The sequence below is a fragment of the Anolis carolinensis genome, chromosome 1 (genome assembly GCF_035594765.1).
Source record: "Anolis carolinensis isolate JA03-04 chromosome 1, rAnoCar3.1.pri, whole genome shotgun sequence".
Classification (NCBI taxonomy): Eukaryota; Metazoa; Chordata; class Lepidosauria; order Squamata; family Dactyloidae; genus Anolis; species Anolis carolinensis.
The window spans coordinates 128406010-128424913 of record NC_085841.1 but is presented as its reverse complement, the minus strand read 5'-3'; the positions used below and the strand labels follow the sequence as shown (position 1 = coordinate 128424913).

Sequence of the window (18904 nt, the reverse complement as noted above, 5' to 3'; positions counted from 1 at the left end):
CTTGAAGTGACTGGCTTAAACTTGAAGGAACTGGGGGAGGCAACAGCTGACAGGGAGGTCTGGCGTAGATTGGTCCATGAGGTCACAAAGAGTCAAAAACGACTGAACGAATGAAGGAGGAGAAGCCTTTAACCTCCCCCTCCACACACACACAATCCCACCCACAACATCCCCAAAGCCTGTCCCTTATCCTTCCCCAAATGCTTGCTGGCAGAAGGACTTAACCTGCCTGTGGAAGACCAGCAGGGATGGGGCCATTCTTGTCTTTCTTGAGAAGGAATTCCACAGTCTGGGAGCAGCCATTAAAAAGGACATCTCCCGTATTCCCACCAAATGTGATTAAGCGGGTGGTGGGACAGAGAGAAGGCCCTGCCCAGTAGATCATAACTGTCCACCCAGTTCATAGAAAGAGATACAGTCCTTCAGATAACCTGGACCAGATCCATATAGGGTTTTGTGGGTCAACACCAGCACTTTGAATTTTGACCAGAAATGTGTTGGCAGCCAGTGGAGCTTTGCAACAGAGGAGTTGTACACTCCCTTTAGCAGTCTGGCTGCTGCTCTTTGGACCAACTGAAGTTTTTGCTGCTTTATCAAAGGCAGCCCTACATAGAGTGCATTACTGTAGTCCAACCAGGGTGTAATGAAGGCATGTACCACTGTGGTCAGATCTGACTTCTCCAAAAAAGGGGCATAGTTGGTGCACTAGCTTTAACTGATCAAAAAGCACTCCTGGTCATTGCTGATATGTGGGCCTCCAAGTTCATAGCAGAATCCAGGAGTATCCCCAAACTGCAAACCCATTTTTCAGGGGGAGTGTAACCTCATCTAATGCAACCTGACAACCTATTCCCAGATCTGTTTTACAAATGATCAAGAGCACCTCTGTCTTGTCTGGATTAAGCATGAAATTGTTTGCCCTCATCCAGTCCATTGCAGATGTCAAGCACCGGTTTAGCAAAGTTTCCTTGGAATTAAATGAAAGAAAGTAATGGGTTGGGTGTCATCTGTGTATAGATGGCATCACATTCCAAAACTCTGGATGACTTCTCCCAGTAGTTTCATGTATATCTTAAACTGCATGGGAGACAAAACAAAGTTCTGAGGGACCCACAAGCCAGTAGCTAAAGAGTTAAAGTACCTCCAAGCCCCATCCCAGAAAGGTGACTCTGAAGAATACCACGTTTGATGGTATCAAAGCAGTTGAAAGGTCCAGGAGAACCAACAGGGACACCCCTCCCCCTCCAGTTCTCTGCATAGGCCATTCACCAAAGCCACCAAAGCTGGCTCTGTTCTATAACCTGGCCTGAAACCAGACTGAAATTGATCTAGATAATTTGCTTCATCCAGGAACCCTTGGAGTTGCGAAGCCCTTTATGTTCCAGTACCTTGCCCAGAAATGGGAGATTGGAGACTGGCCTGTAGTTGCCTAGTACAGAAGAGTCTAGAGAAAGTTTTTTTTAGAAGTGGTCTTACCACAGCTAATATCTCCCTGTGGCCTTGCTGAACTCTGTCATTTGTACTAGGCTAGAAATGCTATAACTGCAACAACCAGAATCTAAAGACATAGTGTCAGACCCTGGAAACATCCTCACTAGTCAACAAATTCTTGATACTTTCTTTGCTGGCCACATAGACTTAAGACAAATATTGGCATGTATGCATTAGATATTGTTAATGTACACTTTGTCATTGTCAGCATAACTCCAAAATTCTATAAAACGCTAATGCTTGAACTAAACTATATCTCTCTTGACCCATGCTATGAATAAGTTAGACTGAAATCAGTGCTGGGATTTGGTAGGTCCTTTGACTATAATTATTGTTTTTTGCCCAATTGCCTTTCTACTCAGTTTAAATGTTCATTCCAGTTTTTTGTCTCACCTAGGAGATACAGTACAGCTGATATTTCAGATCCTACCAACAATATGAGGAAACATGCTGGCATCTATTGGATATGCAGCATTGAATCCAGTCTTATGCCAGCAGATATCTGGTTGTGAACATGGCTTTCTTTTCTCTTCCACTGTCCAGACCTCCATAGCCATTAAATATTCTCCTAGGAGTCATCCAACCCTCTAGAGAAAATTATTTTTGCAGTGGTGAAAAGAGATATATTCTACTTGGTGGGTGGTCACATTTGAATTCCTCCTGTAGCACTAAAGTTACTCTTGATACAAGAACAAAGGATGAACTTACTAGTAAAATATACAAAATGTGTGGAGAAGTAACCGAATGGAAATCTATGTAATAAGGTGTAGTTGAACTCTTTACTAATACGTAGATATCAAATTACATTTGTTTTAAATTCTTACCCAAACATTACTATCTTCAAACTTTAACACAGTATTTCAGAGAAGAAAGAGAAGTCATTACAATTCAGACACATGCAATACTTTTCAGTTCCATGGCTTCCAGTGGGATATATTTAACCACATGTTTAAGTCTCTCATTAACTCAATGGAACGTAAAAATGCTTAACTTTGGCTGGAGCATGCCCTGAACATCTTAAATAGCAAAGACATTAAAATTTCAAATAACTCAGGCAGCCTACTGTGCTCAGAAGGGGAGATAAGTCTACAAATAAGTCTCAAAAGCAAGAATGGAGTTTTCAAACTCTCTTGTTCCCACCATGGACTGCCATTAATTCAGGAAACAATGCAAACATAAAACAGTTCTGCTAGTGGTACAGAAGGAGTCGGCATCTGTTCCTTAATGAATTAAGTTACAAGGTCTGCAGAAAATTTAATGCCGCTTTTGGAACAAATGAGAATGGAAAATCAAATAAGTCAAGCTCCCTAAAGAAAAGTCACAACCATTAACTGAAGATGATTACATGGGGACACGTTTTCCAAGAGTAGCAAAAATGCTAGAGTGGACAGGCTTGTGTGTATGACTCTCATTTCAGGAAATGGTTGTTATGCTCTAAATTCCAAATTCCTCTACATCCACACCTTCCCAGATATGGAGAAGGAGTGTGGTGGTTAAACTAATATAAATATCTATATTTACATATTGTTATATTTTCCTTTACTTACACTCTCAGATCACAAATAAATAAAAAACCCTCACAAATCATTAAATTACAAATCACTAAAAACCCTCAAATATAATTATAAAAATAATCAACAGACCACCTACCCCATTCCACGTAAATAAAATAAAGGCATCACAAAAACTGTAGCAGAATTGAGTCTACCCAAATCATCAGGCAAGTGAAGCATCTGCCTCAAACAGCAGATTTATATATCACAAGTGTATCAAGTAATTAATCATTTTATTTATTATCAAACAGGTCAACAAATTGTTATTTTTTTAGATGTGTTTTCCCCCACAGCTTGGCTGTAAGACATTGGAAATAACAAAGCTACTTGTCTCAGGAATGGCATTCTCTCTTAAAAGTAACTCTAAAAATAACTAGAAAAGTTATTTCACTTTTTTCATTTCAGGGAATATTTGATATGGTTGATATACTATCACTATCAAAATGGCACTCATCTGACATTTTTTGGGGAGAGGAGATTTGAAAATTGCAGCAGCAATTATGCTGACAACATGCCCCCCTTGTATTTTCCACAGTGCTCAAAACCCTACAATAATCTAGTCATTGACACATTTTCACCATAGACGTGACATTAGTCTATGACACAGAACATGTTGCTCAGAGCTGCTCCAGAGCTTGTGAGCAAGAACAATGTGAAACCCTATATAGCATTGAAAGCTGAATGCTTACAATGCCATGTTGGACTTCAGATCACCCACAGATGGGTAAAGAAAGCATACCTATCTTGTTCATTGCTTAACAGCATCACAAAAGTGATCTGTTGATCGCTATGAGCTCTATAGCTGCTGAGTTTGCAGTGAGTTTCAGCTACATAACATCAGGTACAGAACAAACTTACGATGTTAATTAGTTCATATTGAGCCTACTAAACATCAATATAGGTGTTCAAACAAGTACAGAATAAGTATTTTCATTGAGTGCTAATGGCAAGTAGCAAATAGAATTTGACTGCAAGCCCTAGTTACTGAAATATTTATATTGATAATAGCTATGGCAGTCCTGTAAATAATTGTGATAAAATACTTTTGAATACAAGCCTCTTGTATGTGTGTGTGTGTGTGTATGAGAGAGAGAGAGAGGGGGGGGGGGGAGGGGGAGGGAGAGGGAGAGGGAGAGGCAGATAGTGGTGTCCTTCTATTAACAGCATCAGTGAAAAAGCACACACAAGGATATTTTAAGCATTTTCTCCCTCTAAAAGTGGTTGTCAAGCATGGAAAAAGGAGAGAGAGGTGACTTTCCAAAGGCATCTGTATCCCCCTCCACTAAATGGTACTCTAAGGATGTAGCTAGAAATTGTGTCTTCTCTGTACTTTTCTTAATCAAAAATAAGCACAGGAACTTGATCAGAAAGAAGATTAACATGGAATTGGAGTGGTTTAATGCCATGCCACTAGGGCCATAGCCAGAAAAAAAATTGGGAGCCGGGGGGGGGGGGGGGGGGGGAGAGAGAGAGAGAGAGAGAGAGAGAGAGAGTTGAAACCTTTTTTTTAGTAAATCATGAAGAATAGTTCCATAACGCAAAAAAAAAAAATAGAATTCAGTCTCCATTGATAAATTTCAGTGGACACTCAAGACAGATAAACTTTAGTGGACACTCATGAGGATTTGGTTAATCAGTTAAAATTCATGAGTAAATCAGGTTTTTCTTAAACCTGAAAAAATGGGCTACAGCCCTGCATGCCACCATGATGAACCTAATGGTTGAATGAACTGCAGTACAATGAGTTACAAAACTTTCTTCCATTTGAACAAATAGATACTTTCCTAGGTAATGTAAATGATAGACATAAAGGCTCCAAGTTATACTGACAACATGAGAAGGGGTGACAAACGTCTTAAGACTCCCATCCAATATGCTAGAATTCTTTTTTAAAGTGAAAATAAACTATGAGCTACATCTTTCAAATAATATATAGAATGATTCACACCCTACATGTGATTCACACCTCAAATGAGTAGGTCTTGTACAAATTCTATTAAGTTTGGACTATTTAAACTACATTTAACTGTTTTAATCAATTGTTTTAGTTTGTTGTTAAGTATGCTTTAGTTATTTAGAATTATTGTTATTATTTACACTATTTTAAATAGGTCAGCAGTTGTGAAGTTCTTTCCATGTAACAGTTGTTATACAGTTAATAATAATTTATGCAGTGTTGTGTGGTTTCTGGGCTGTATGGCTGTGTTCTAGTAGCCTTTTACCTTGGAGAAAATTTTTCTGCATACTGCATATTTGTATTATTATACAGGATGTATTGTATACATTTATTTTATTGCTGCTATTTGTAACCCCTCACTTTCATTCCTTCTTTGACTTTCAGCCCACCACGCCCACCCATATAACAGTATAGCTTAATGTGGTCGCCATAAGGGGCCAGGTAGGATTTTTTTCCCTTCTATGTTCTAGGGGAGGTTTTTCGCCTACCCTATACTGTCCTCAGGAGCCCCGGTGGCAAAGTGTGTTAAAACACTGAGCTGCTGAATTTGCAGACTGAAAGGTCGCAGGTTCAAATCCCAGGAGCAGAGTGAGCACCCGCTGTTAGCTCCAGCTTCTGCCAACCTAGCAGTTCAAAAACATGCCAATGTGAGTAGAACAATAGGTACTGCTCTGGCGGGAAGGTAATGGCGCTCCATGCAGTCATGCCGGCCATGTGACCTTGGAGGTGTCTATGGACAACGCTGGCTCTTCGGCTTAGAAATGGAGATGAGCACTAACCCCCAGAGTCAGACATGACTGGACTTAACATCAGGGGAAACCTTTACCTTTACTATACTGTCCTCAGGGGCAAATTGGGATGGTGTGGCAATTAAATAGGGTTCACCGGACATTTGATAGGGGAATATTCAATCTGGCATACACTTAGGGCACCACCCCCTTTGGGGTGAAGGACATAAGATAAAACACTCATCTGGTATCCATCTTGAATAAGTGAAGTGAAACTAAAAGCCCTGGGAATGTGGGGAGTTTGGCCTCAACAACTTTGAGGGAGGTTTCTCCGACACATTCCCCTTAAAGGTTGCTCGGGTGCTGGCTAACCGGGGACCAGGTGTTTTCACCCTTATCAGCCCAAGGGTAGGCCGGATATGGTCACTATTTTGGCTGTGTTTTTTCCACCAGATTCTCCACCAGAATAGAGTTACATTCAGTTCCAGAGTTAAATAGGTAACAATAAATTTGCCCATATTCAAACCCATTTTACTTGTGTTGTCTCGTTATTTCGGGGGTTGGCAGGCAAATGAATATGTTCTGCTTTTACTGGGAAGACTTACATGAATGTCAATTTCACATCTTGAGCTGGTCCATCCGGCTTCACAATGGCACTGATAGCCATCCACGAGATCGATACATCTGAAAAAGGATGTCTCGTTTCAGACAATGCCTGATGTAATTATGCTTCCTTCCAACAGAGTACCAATTGCACTCCTCCATTGATTTCAGACTAACCCTTGACATTGCCTCATTGAACACAAGATAAAATGTCCCTGTGGCTTTACTGTGTAGTGGCTGCAATCTTTTAACACGAACACATATACAAATGCACACCCCTGTACTTTCAAATGGAGGAGACCTTGTTAAAACCTGCTGGAATGCAAAGGCTGAACAACTACTCGTAAGTATATTAAAGCCTAATTAATGCACAGTTATTGAAAATCACTTTATGATATTGCACTCAAATGAAAAAAGAACTGAGATAATGTCCCACTATATTGCATTAGCTTAAACTGGCAACATCTGTCATCCTTTAACTGTGCCTGTACTTTTGTTCCTTTATGAACAACGCAATTAGATGTATCGTCAGCAAGCATCCTTGGCATTAAATCTTGAATGTTGCCAGCTCTTCTTATTTCTTAGGGGCAATAATAGTAAAAAAAAAATGAAAATAGCCACCTTCCATGATGACAAGGTGCTGACGAGCATTCGTCAGCATTTATTTCACAGTTTATTCCAAGAAAACCGCTTCGGCAGTAGCACTTGTAGAAACTGATGTCATCAACACAGCTTCCATTGTTGAGACAAGGTGCTGAAGTACACTCATCTATATCCACTTCACACTGGTTGCCTGAAAGACAACAACACAAAAATGACCAAACATTAAATATTTTAAAGGCTTTGGGGGGGGGGGGGAGTCCCTGGATGTCCTGCGATCTCTGAGAGACAGCTCTTTGTTTACTCATTTTAAAGGCCTTTCAATATATAGTTTTTACAATACAAAAACTGCACAACATTTGAACTAGAGCATAGATTTTTTTTTGTATTTCCCTAAAGAAGTTTAGAGCTGCAAGAAAGTCTTTTCAATTCCACAGTGACAACTGAATATTTGACGCCTATAGTATTTTCACCCAACCCAACAGAGAGTTCATATCCAAAAACATAGAAATTACGTTGGTCTAGTAATATTTGAACTGAATATCAGAACTTGAATGGTAATAGGATTCAAATCCACATGGACACACACATTCCTGACATATGCAAAGAATATAGATTTAGAAGGAAATAAATAAGTGTTTCTGGGTTTTCTTGCTGTTTTTAAAAAAAAATTTGGTGGCCTTCTCAGAGGTTGGTACAATTACGTTCATGATATTAACATACTTGAGGGTTTTTTTTACACTTTTCAGTAGCTGAACTGTAAGCAATGAACTATTGTTATGTCAACTCCAACTTGTGTTCATTTCAACCCTATCATAGGATTGGTTTTTTTGTTTGCAAGATTTATGCAAAAGAGGTTTTCCATCACCTTTCTCTAAAATTGAAAGACCAAAGATCACTCAGTACATTTCCATGGCTAAGGAGGGATCAAAACCTTGGTGTCCTGGAGTACCAGTCTAATACTCAGACCAGTATACCACACTGGGTCTTGTGGGTGTCAATTCTGTGTTTAAAAGGACCTACTAACATAACAATTCTGTTACAGATACAATCAAACTACATGTACAGACTCAGTGTAGCTCTAATCATAATCATATTCTCATGCATAGGGATAAAAAGTTGTATTGTTAAGAGTTATGAGAATCACAAGGCATAGAAAGGCGATTGTTAGGGCCAGTTTTTGTTAGCATTTAAAACCCCCATAAGATTCTTAATCCCTCCCCCAATGTAAATTTTATTTCCTAAGTAGGGTTAACCTATTGACAGCCAAAGTATGTAACCATTGTATCATGGTTGAATGAAAGAGAGCTTGGAACATGTAAGAGAATGTCACATTGGCTGAGACAGATAGTATTCACAATGGCCAAATGTGATGGATTTACTGAGCTATTTTTCATTGTCTTGTTGTGTTTCTTTAAGCTGAAAAAAGTCCTCCACATAGCAAGCAATTGGAATTTGAGGTAGTTGTACCTATGCAGATGATAATTCATCAGAATGCTTACTTTGTATGGATACAGATGGTGCTAACCAGTAAAGTATGAGAGAAGTTCAAAACATACAAAGTTACCTTGCAATCAGAAAAGCCACTGGCCTATATGTTCCCCTGTGGCTGACATTAACTGGCATGATGTTTTTCCTGCTGGGTGAATACATTTGTAAGTTGGGTGTATCCCATTATTTTATTTGTATTATTTGAGAACCATGATCCTCTACCAAGTCCAAATACCCCAATATTAATTCTGCAGCTGCTTTGCTCCCTCTCTCATCTCTCAAACAGTCTGTTAAGCAAACATAATACTGATTCTCTATTCCGACCATCAACAATCACAGTTAAAAGTAGAGAAATCCCCAAGGATGCTTCATTCACACATTGGTGAATCTTATTAGACTACATATAAACTCATACTTGCTAATTTAACATATAATATCTGTATGTTCTCATATATGTTTTCAAGAAACCATGCCATCTCTGTGCTCTGTTGTGTAAAACACAAACTATTTTTCCCTTGGCACACTAGCGATAGGAGGATATACCTACATAAATGGAGTTCCAGTAGGAGGCTTTCTTGATCTGCTGTTGTAAAAAAAAGGGTGTTAAAATGCTGTTAGTATACAGACAAAGCAGTAGAGTGCTACAGTGCTCTGCCTTTGAGCTGGTACTCCACCTGCATAAACTTCCAAGACTTCTTTTTGAAGTCATTCAACTTCCTTACATCAGAGAACTGAAAATCCTTCAATAGTGTCAAGCTTGCAGGGGATGGGACTTCAAAAGAAGAACCACTCCACATCTCTGGTCTCTAGCTATCCCACTGAACATCAACACCAAATCTGAGGGAAACTTTTCATCCTAGTTCTAAGGCTTACATTTCAGTGAGGACATAGAGAGAACTCTCCTTCTACATATTTAGAGCTTTTAGTTGCTCTTTTGCTTATTACACTCACTGATGCATCTCACAGCTTTCAAACAAGAAAAGGTTGAGATATCAACTGCTAAAATAGAGGTGGAGAATCTCAGGAGTTGGAGTTTTATCTAGTCCTCCTGGGATCTCAATTTCACTTCTTTTTTTTGTAAGTGGAGGATTTCAGAACAGGCTTCAATCTAAAACATGGTGGCTTTATGGTTCCATCAATTAGTCTTTGACTAGGAATATAATTTTCCTTTTGGTATACAAGAATAAAGAATTTTACTATCTTCCTCTTCGCTGTGAGAAAGCCATGAAACCTGCAGTTTTAAACAGAAAATAGGCAGAATCTTGTATCAGTGGCTTAGTTAAGTATACTTAATTGTGGCCCATCTACACTGATCATTTAGTGCAGTTTCATTATGATTACCACCTTGAGGTTCAGATGGTGATGGCACAAACCACAGAGCACTGATGCATGGTAAGGAATTTCTTTTGCATGCTTTTGTGAAAATTTGTTGTCTGGCTGCTGCAGTTGGAAGTTAGCTTCAAATTGTGTTAAATAGTCAGTGTAGATGGGGCCTAATCAATTCATTTTTCTGGTTTGATCTCCTTCTCCAACCTGATGGAAATATCATTCAACTATGCTCAACCCTTGACAAAATGGATCTCCTTCTCATGCAGTAAATGCCCAGTAAAAACAGGTTAGGGACAGAGGTACAATAATGGCAATAGTGTCAAAATCATGACTAAGTAGCAGTTATGAAATTGTGGTTGTATGCCTTCAAGTCACTTCCAACATTTGGTTATCCTAAGCCAAACCACTGGTTTTCTACATGAGAATTGTTTATTGGTTTGCTCTTTGCCTTCCTCTGATACCAAGGGAGTATGATTTGTCCAAGATCATCCAATAGGTTTCCATGATTAATGGGGATTCGAACCATGGTCTCCAAAGTCCTAGTGCAATGTGCAAGCCATTATTTCAGTGGTTCTCAACCTGTGGGTCCCCAGATATTTTGGCCTTCAGATTCCATAAATCCTAACAGGTGATAAACTGGGATTTTCAATATTGTTTCCAACCCATTAGAAGGTAGCCCTCCAGCACTTATCTGAAATAGGAATGTGGCCTAAGGGGTAAAAGTGATCCTCCACCTTTGTACTGAAGTTCTCTTTGTAAGACATTGGAAAGAAGCAGGTGGCATGAATTTTGCTGATTTTAAATAAACTTGCCTAATTAGGGAAAGAACACACTTACCTGATTAACTCTGCTATGAACTCATTTCAAGTTCCCTTACTTATGTGGGCATGCAGTAGAGACACTATTCCTTTCACTTTCATTAGCTGAGTTAATGGAGCTTTTAGTGTGGAAGTTGGAGGTCTCTGGTTTTGAGAGCTGGAGGTGCTGAGTTCAAATTCAGTCCTTTACTCTCGCTAATAATATTTGTAGAATCATTAATCACTATCACTCTTGAACTTGCTTTGCATTCTCCTGCTATTTAATTTTGAATCTTCTTTTAAGTTAAAATGCCTGATCATTTACTGCTGTACAATATTGTTGTGAAAAAAATAATTTCATTACCTAGTCAGATAAGAACAAACAGACAGTGGTGATTAATAGTTTCCAGTTCAGTGATTAATCTGCTTCAGATTTTTGTTTGAATAATCAAATATGCAGATTCAACACCCTGGATAGCTGATATAAAGTCCAAACTAAATCCTGAAACATCACCGTATTGGTATGGAAGCCACCAGCCACTGCTATAAAGAAGCATCATGACAAGCAACACGGGTAGTAACTTCCTGTAACAGTCTATTCAGATGTATGTATTATTTATTCAAAAATTTTATATCCCGCCTTTCTCTGAGCACAGACCCAAAGCAGTTACAACACAACAAAAACATATAAAGTGTTCCCTCACTTATCATGGGGGTTACGTTCCAGGACCACCCACAATAAGTGAAAATCCGCAAAATAGGGACGCTATATTTATTTTAATATTTATACATTATTTTAGTAGTTATACACTATTTGAAGTCTTTATCAACCAATCATGTGTAGATAAATCACTTCCTTCTCTTCCCATTGCTGCTTGGGCTCCTTTTCTCTCCCTTCGGCTTCTCCTTCCTCCCTTCCTTAGGCTGTAAATTGTAATTTTTTATGATTTATAATATTCTTTTAGAGTTTATCGAAAAACCATGAAACAGCAAATCTGCAATAAACGAACCGCAAAGTAGTGAAGGAACACTGTAATACAAAGTTAAAACAACCCATTAAAACATAAATATTTGAAACAGCAAACACAATTAAAACCGAGTGAACATTAAAAGAAGGATAAAAACCCAGAGCTTCCACTGCCACTTATTTGGTTTAATTAAATGCTTTCTCGAAAAGGAACGTCTTCACACCCTTCTGGAATGTAAATTCCACAGACTTCATCCATTATCAAGGAACTTAATGTGTAATGATTTTCATCACTATACTAACAGTGTTAAATAGACAGATCCAGAAAGATTTGTCCATTTAACTGTAAGAGGTACTGAAATAGCAATGTCTACTCAGTTTGGCTAATTCAACTTGGAATCCATCTTAAAACCAAATAAAGTCTGTAATGACCCAAAAAGCTATAGACCAATCTCCTTGTTGTGCCATCTTTACAAAGTTCTGGAGAGACTTATTTTGAATAGAATTATTGGGGGGGGGGGGGAAAGACCCATGTTTGATTCTGGAACAAGTTGGCTTCAGGAAGTTGGCTGCACATCACAAGTGTTGAATCTGACTCAGATTACAGGAGCAGATTACAAGGCAGCAGATTACAGGGGCTGTCTTCATAGACCTGTCAGCAGCTTTTGACACTGTAAATCATCGTCTTCTCCTGAGAAAAACTTATAATATCACAAAGCACTACCACCTCACCCGTTTCATAGGAAATCTGCTACAAAACAGGAGCTTTTTTGTTGAATTCTAGGGTCAGAGAAGCAGATGGTGAAAACGAAGAACGGTCTCCCTCAGGGGAGCGTGCTTGCTCCATCAAAGTTTAACATTTACACAAATGACCAGCCACTGCCAGAAGGGACAGAGAGTTTTATCTATGCTGACGATCGTGCCATCACCGCCCAAGCAGGGAGCTTTGAAATGTTCGAACAGAAGCTCTCCAAAGCTTTAGGTGCTCTCACTGCCTATTACAGGGAAAACTAGCTGATCCCTAATCTATCTAAAACACAGACATGTGCTTTCCACTTTAGGAATAGACAAGCATCTCGAGCTCTGAGGATTACCTGGGAAGGGAATCCCACTGCAGCATTGCAGCACACCAAAATGCTTGGGAGTTACCCTGGACCATGCTCTGACTTACAAGAAGCACTGCTTTACTATCAAACAAAAAGTGGGTGCTAGAAACAACATTGTACAAAAGCTGACTAGCACAACCTGGAGATCACAATCTGATACAGTGAAGACATCTGCCCTTGCGTTTTGCTACTCTGCTGCTGAATATGCATGCCCAGTGTGGAATACATCTCACCACGTTAAAACAGTGGATGTGGCTCTTAATGAGTCATGTCGCATTATCATGGGATATCTACGTCCTACACCACTGGAGAAATTATACTGCTTAGCCGGCATTGCACCACCTGACATCCACCGGGAAGTAGCAGCCAACAATGAAAGACCAAGGCATTGACATCTCCGGTCCACCCCTGTTTGGATATCAACCAGCACGCCAATGCCTTAAATCAAGAAACAGTTTTCTAAGATCTACATAGATACTCGCATGAACACCTCAGCAAGCAAGAGTCCAAAAGTGGCAGGCTAAAACCCAGAACCTAAATCATGGCTGACACCGGCACACAGAAGGCTGGGCAATTTGGAAGGTGCTGAACAGACTGCGCTCTGGCACCACGAGATGCAGAGCCAATCTTAAGAAATGGGGCTACAAAGCGGAGTCTGCAACATGTGATTGTGGAGAAACGCAAACCACAGACCACCTACTGCAATACATTCTGAGCCCTGCTACATGCACAACAACATGCTTCTAACAGCAACACCAGAGGCACTCCAAGTGGCCAGCTACTGGGCAAAAGACATTTAGTATTAATGCCAAGTTTTTTTTTTCTTTAAAAAATTCTATGTTTGCAAATCCATTAGAACTTTGTTGGCCCCATTTTATGAGGCAACCCTGAGACCAGGAAGATGCCTGTTGGCAGAAACCCAGGTGATTTACCTGAGCTGCCCATTTTAAGTGAGTCCCTGCTATGGCGAGCATTCAGATTAGGCCCAATTGAAATTACCAGCAAGCAAGGAGAGAAGGTGATTTTCAGCCAAGGAAGATTTATTATCTGCAGATAAGATGCTAGCTAGTGATACATTCACAAAGTAGATAGCATACAGAATACAGTTTCATAGCCCTTTTTATACATAGGCTGCAGCCAAGCCTCTAATTCTGACCAGTAACAGCCACTGGCCAGCGTGGGCTGGGAACAAAGGATGATTAAGTGTCAATGAATGGGGTTCCTTTTACTGAACAGGAAAAATAACAAAGTGATTGAGGGCATTTTCTGGCCCTACCCAGGAATGCTATTGTCTTATGAGATGAACATGGCATGGCCCTTTAATAGGGCTGGTCTAGCGGTTCCAGACCCCAGAGAAACAAAACATCATATATTAATACAATCATGCAAAAATGGCAGAGGATAGGTTTGGCTGTAGACATGCAGATTTCCTTCTGATGCAAAAGGTCCCATTCATCAAAGGTGCAGTGTGGTGAAATTGGTTTTTCCCCAAGGGTGGGGAGAGGTGATTTCCCCCTGCCTATTGTGTTGCAATGTCCAAGTAAAGTCCAAGGGATGGGTGAGGCTGGAAATTGATGAGGAAATTCCCAGCTTGGTTTCTTTTCTCCAGGCTATGCAATTGTGTGGGATGCAAGACATCTTTGGGTTCAGGAACAAGGTTTTCCCCAAAGGGAATGAATGGGGATCCCAGGAGCATAAAACATTAGGTTAACACAACGTATAGGCAAAATAGGAACACATAGGAAAAAACATGGAGTGTTTGGGGCAAATTATATACATGAGAGACATAGTTTTCCAAAGTACCTCTAACAAGCTAGGCTTCCCAGAGGAAAAAGGGGAAGGAAGGCAGGTAGAGTGGAAGAAAAGGAGGAAAGGGGAAAAAAAGTGAGGAAGGAAGAAAAAGGAGTAGGAAGGGAAAGAGGGAGGAAAGGAGAAAGAAAGGAAGGGAAGGAAGAAGAAAGGAAGGAAAGGAGGGGGAAGGAGGAAGGAAAAAAAGGAAACTTCAGTGAATGGGGACCTGGGCCAGGTAAACTAGACATCCCAAGGACCCAGTGCTGGTTTTCTCAGGCAACAACTTGTACCCTCGGTTCGCTTCTGACATGAGAAATAAATAACTTGGAACTAATTTTTCCAGAATGTTTTTTGGAGATGGGGGATGAGCAAAATCCACAAATTATAATCCTGAAGTCAAGCAGCAAGGCTACTTTAAGTGCAGGAAAGGTTTGAAGCATCCATGAATTGAGGCCAGGCACTTTGGGGCCAAATGTTTTGCACTGACTCTGGAACATGAGACAGGACTATAGCTGACCATACTTGAGGGAGTCTTACCTCTGGAATTTAGGAATGGCATGGGGAGGATTTCAGGTAATTTGATCTCTCACCCAGATACAGTTTTCTGTTGTCCTGTGATCTACATAGTGGATGATGTACATCTGCCAAATAAGGGCAACTATTTATCCTTAGGTAGAGTGGAAGTAATTTTGGCTAGCTTGGTGGGGGAAAGGGACCAGGCAGATGTTTGTTCTTTCAGAGGCAGGTATTGGGGAGATTAATAGTTAGTGTACACCTTGGGGGTGAAGGACAACCACTAAAATAACATCTCTAGGTTATGGGGCTGGGGATGTGTGAAGGAGGCTCTCCTTGGGGCTAACCTCAGGGGATTGTTCTCTCCTATAAAGTTTTGGAGCTTGGAAAAAGACCCCTTGGGTAGCCTTCTAGTAAATGATTGGCCAGGGTGAGCAATCCATGGATTTGGATTGCCCTTGGGGGTCAGGTGTTTCAACCAAGTGTAGATTGAGGAGGTGGTCTTGAGCTCATACCTGTCTCTTGATCAAGACCCACAACAAGTTGCTCCCCCACACCACCTTAGCAAGTACCCCAGGAAATAAATAATTAAATAGATTTAGATCAATAAAATGGCCCTTAGTTACCCAAACTTCTGTATCTGGCCTCTGTTTTCATGATCAGGAAACAATTCTTTATATTTATGATGCAAAAATCTTAAAACTTAACTTTGAAAGGACAACATGTGTGAGAAACCAAGACTAACAGATTTTTCCATTCTAGTCTGGTCAGTTAGCTCAAAGTAATCAATGAACATTTCATTGGGAGCAAGGGCTTAATATCAGATAATTCCTAGATAATGCAGTTGACTTTCAGCGTCTTTCTTTTGACTGTGATCACACATGTTCAGAATCTCTTTCTGTTACACAATGAGAAAAAAAATCAAGCAAATATTATGGTCCAGTGAAATCTGAATTTGGAACCAGAAATGTATAGAGTTTGGTGAGACTGTTAATCACAAATGAATCTCCATTTGGTATCATAAATCATTTATCATAATACAAGTTTTTGAAATTTCTGTCTTCATGTTTAATGTTTCTAAACTCTGATGTTTCTAGCTAGTTATGTAAATTGTTTATTTGGAAATGACAAACATGTAATATCCAGCAGGGGCACAAAAGACCACAACAGAAATCATATATGGAGTTAGGCTGCTTAGTTCTCATCAACCTGAATAATTTTTAAGCAGCTTAACTCTGTGCTGGATTGCTACCTACATAGATTTTAATTCTTAAGTGCAGCACAACACTGAAATAAGAAGAAAGTATGTATCTCATGTAAGTGTTATTTATTGTTATAATTGTATTATTTTACTTTGTTTAATAATGTGTTATTACGTTGTTATGTAATGTTTGTGTTGCTTTTATGACTGTAAACCGCCCTGAGTCCCATCTGGGAGATAGGGCGGTATATAAATAAAGTTTTATTATTATTATTATTATTATTATTATTATTATTATTATTATTATTATTATTTCTTCTCAGGGTAAGTACAATTCAAGGACTAGATGCTATTTCAAGAGAAACTGCCAAGTGAGAATGTATAGAAGAAATTGCCCTCCTTTTGAAAAGTGAAATTCTTCTTTTCGTTTGAAGTGCCAACTAGCATTTAAAAAAAACTTGAACAAGTATTACCATCCTATGCATATCTGCTCTGAAGTAGGAGCCACTTAGGCCAACAGGGTTTATTTCAAGGCAAGTCAGTATAGGACTAGAGCCTTAACCAGGGGTCCTCAAACTTTTAAAGCAGAGGGCCGGTCCACAATCCTTCAGACTGTTGAGGGGCCAAATTATCATTTGAAAAAAAAAAAGAACAAATTCCTATGCACACTGCACATGTCTTATTTGTAGTGCAAAACAACAACAACAATGAAAGAACAATACAATATTTAAAAATGAAAACAATTTTAACCAACATAAACCTATCAGGATTTCAAAGTGTGGGCCTGCTTCTGGCCAATGAAATAGTCAAGTTAATTAGGATGGTTGTTGTTGTTGTGTGCCTTCAAGTCACTTCAGACTTTGGTCGAGCCTAAGTCTAAAATTATTTATTTATTTACTGCATTTATTTACTATATTTATATCCCACCCTTCTCACCCCGAAGGGGACTCGGAGCAGCTGTATGTACATACAATATATTATATTATTAGCATAGCACAATATTAGCATTATATATAACTGTATTGAACTATACCACTATACTGTAATATTATATGTAATATATAAAATATAATTAATATTATTATATGGTATTATTATTAGTATTATATTGTATAACATGATAATATTATGATCAATATTATACAATATATTATACAATATATTATACAATAGATTATATTATTAAAACTGATATTAAAATATTATATTATAAAACTGAGGGCAGGGACCAGGTAAATGACCTTGGAGGGCCGCATCTGGCCCCCGGGCCTTAGTTTGGGGACCCCTGGCCTTAACAAACAAACCATTATTTCTGTTTGAGAACTGACATGCCTGATAATTGTTGTTACACTTTCATAGTTCAATAGATTTTTATTATTTTTATTTGCTAGCAAGCAAAATTCAGGACATGCAGTGGCAATGGTATAATCAACCCGGTATAGGCACTGGATGTTAACATTGAGAGTTGTGACTTGCTAAACTGACAAATGAAAGAAAAAAAAGGAAGAACTGAAAAAGAGGAAAATGATTAGAGATGATTTTCCTATAACATTTCCAAAATAGATGAAGTATATTGCTGTGATTCTAGTGGACTGTTTTGAAATTATCATTTTAATTGGATTTATTATTTAATGTTTTAAAAACATTTGCACCACATATTATTTTACTTCCTTTGCTTTATTGTACAATCACAGTTCTTTGATCTGGCTTTTACTATCATAGTGGCATTTTCCATCAACTTTGTATTTGTAATTTGGGGAGGGTCTAGAGCAGTGGTTCTCAGCCTGGGGTCCCCAGATGTTTTTGGCCTACAACTCCCAGAAATCCCAGTCAATTTCTGGGAGTTGAAGGCCAAAAACATCTGGGGATCCCAGGCTGAGAACCATTGGTCTAAAGCTTATTGGCAGAGATATTTTGATACCTCACTAAACTACAAATCCCACAGTTCCATATGACCCCTGGTAGTAAGAAAGTGCTACAATTATCAAAGTGCTAAAATTAAATACAATGCACTTTGTTCTGCTTAGAGAGAATAGCGGACATGATCTCAATTTTTCCAAGCCATTCTGGAGTTTGGGGGATACTTGCTTTGTCCATTGTCATCGTGCTACTGCCAGGTATGTAGCCGGGGGGGGGGGTGGGCTTGAGGGGCTTCAGCCCCCCCCCAATCCCGAAGTCCCCCATCTACCCCCTAAAACTTACTTTTAAATGTCCTTGGCTTCCATAAATCCTCCTCCTGCTTCTTCCTTGCATTTCCATGAGAAAATGACAGCTGAGGAGATGCCCCTGTCCCCCTCCCATTTTCTAGCACATCATTTTTGTTGCGAGAAGAGGATTTATGGCAGCCAGTGACATTTTAAAGTAAGTTTTAGGATTAAATGGGGAGTTGAATGGAAGTGGTGGGCACCTCCCGTACCTTTGGGCTCTAGGAGTACAAAAGGTGTGTGGTGGCAGTGGAGACTCACCCCTGGGGCATCCCAGGACTGAGTCTCCAGAGGCTCAATACCCCATTAGATTCAGGAAGGCCTAGTGTTTTTCCATAACTACACATGGTTTCTAGAGTTCCAGTATAATGCCTGAACTATTGCACCACAATGGCTTTCACCCATACGATTACAAAACTAAATTCTGATGGCTTGAAACCATTTTTATTGGAAACCGTGTTATCTTTTCTCTACATCGCAAGGCTTCAGACTGAAGAAAGTAGTACTGTGGACTAATTATAATGCCATTGGCTGTGTTAGGCTCATTAAAGTTAAATAATAAAACAAACATCA

At 39.4% G+C, this 18904-nt stretch overlaps 1 protein-coding gene across 1 annotated transcript in view; it reads right to left on the bottom strand.

Annotated features, from left to right (window-relative positions):
- eys (eyes shut homolog) overlaps positions 1-18904 on the bottom strand; it is an 804562-nt gene that overhangs the window by 597735 nt on the left and 187923 nt on the right. The window contains exons 10-11 of the mRNA XM_062969072.1: positions 6954-7125; positions 6335-6413 (exon numbers count right to left, since the gene is read on the bottom strand). Coding sequence (XP_062825142.1) covers positions 6335-6413; positions 6954-7125 — 251 coding nt within the window. The remainder of the gene's footprint in view (positions 1-6334; positions 6414-6953; positions 7126-18904) is intronic.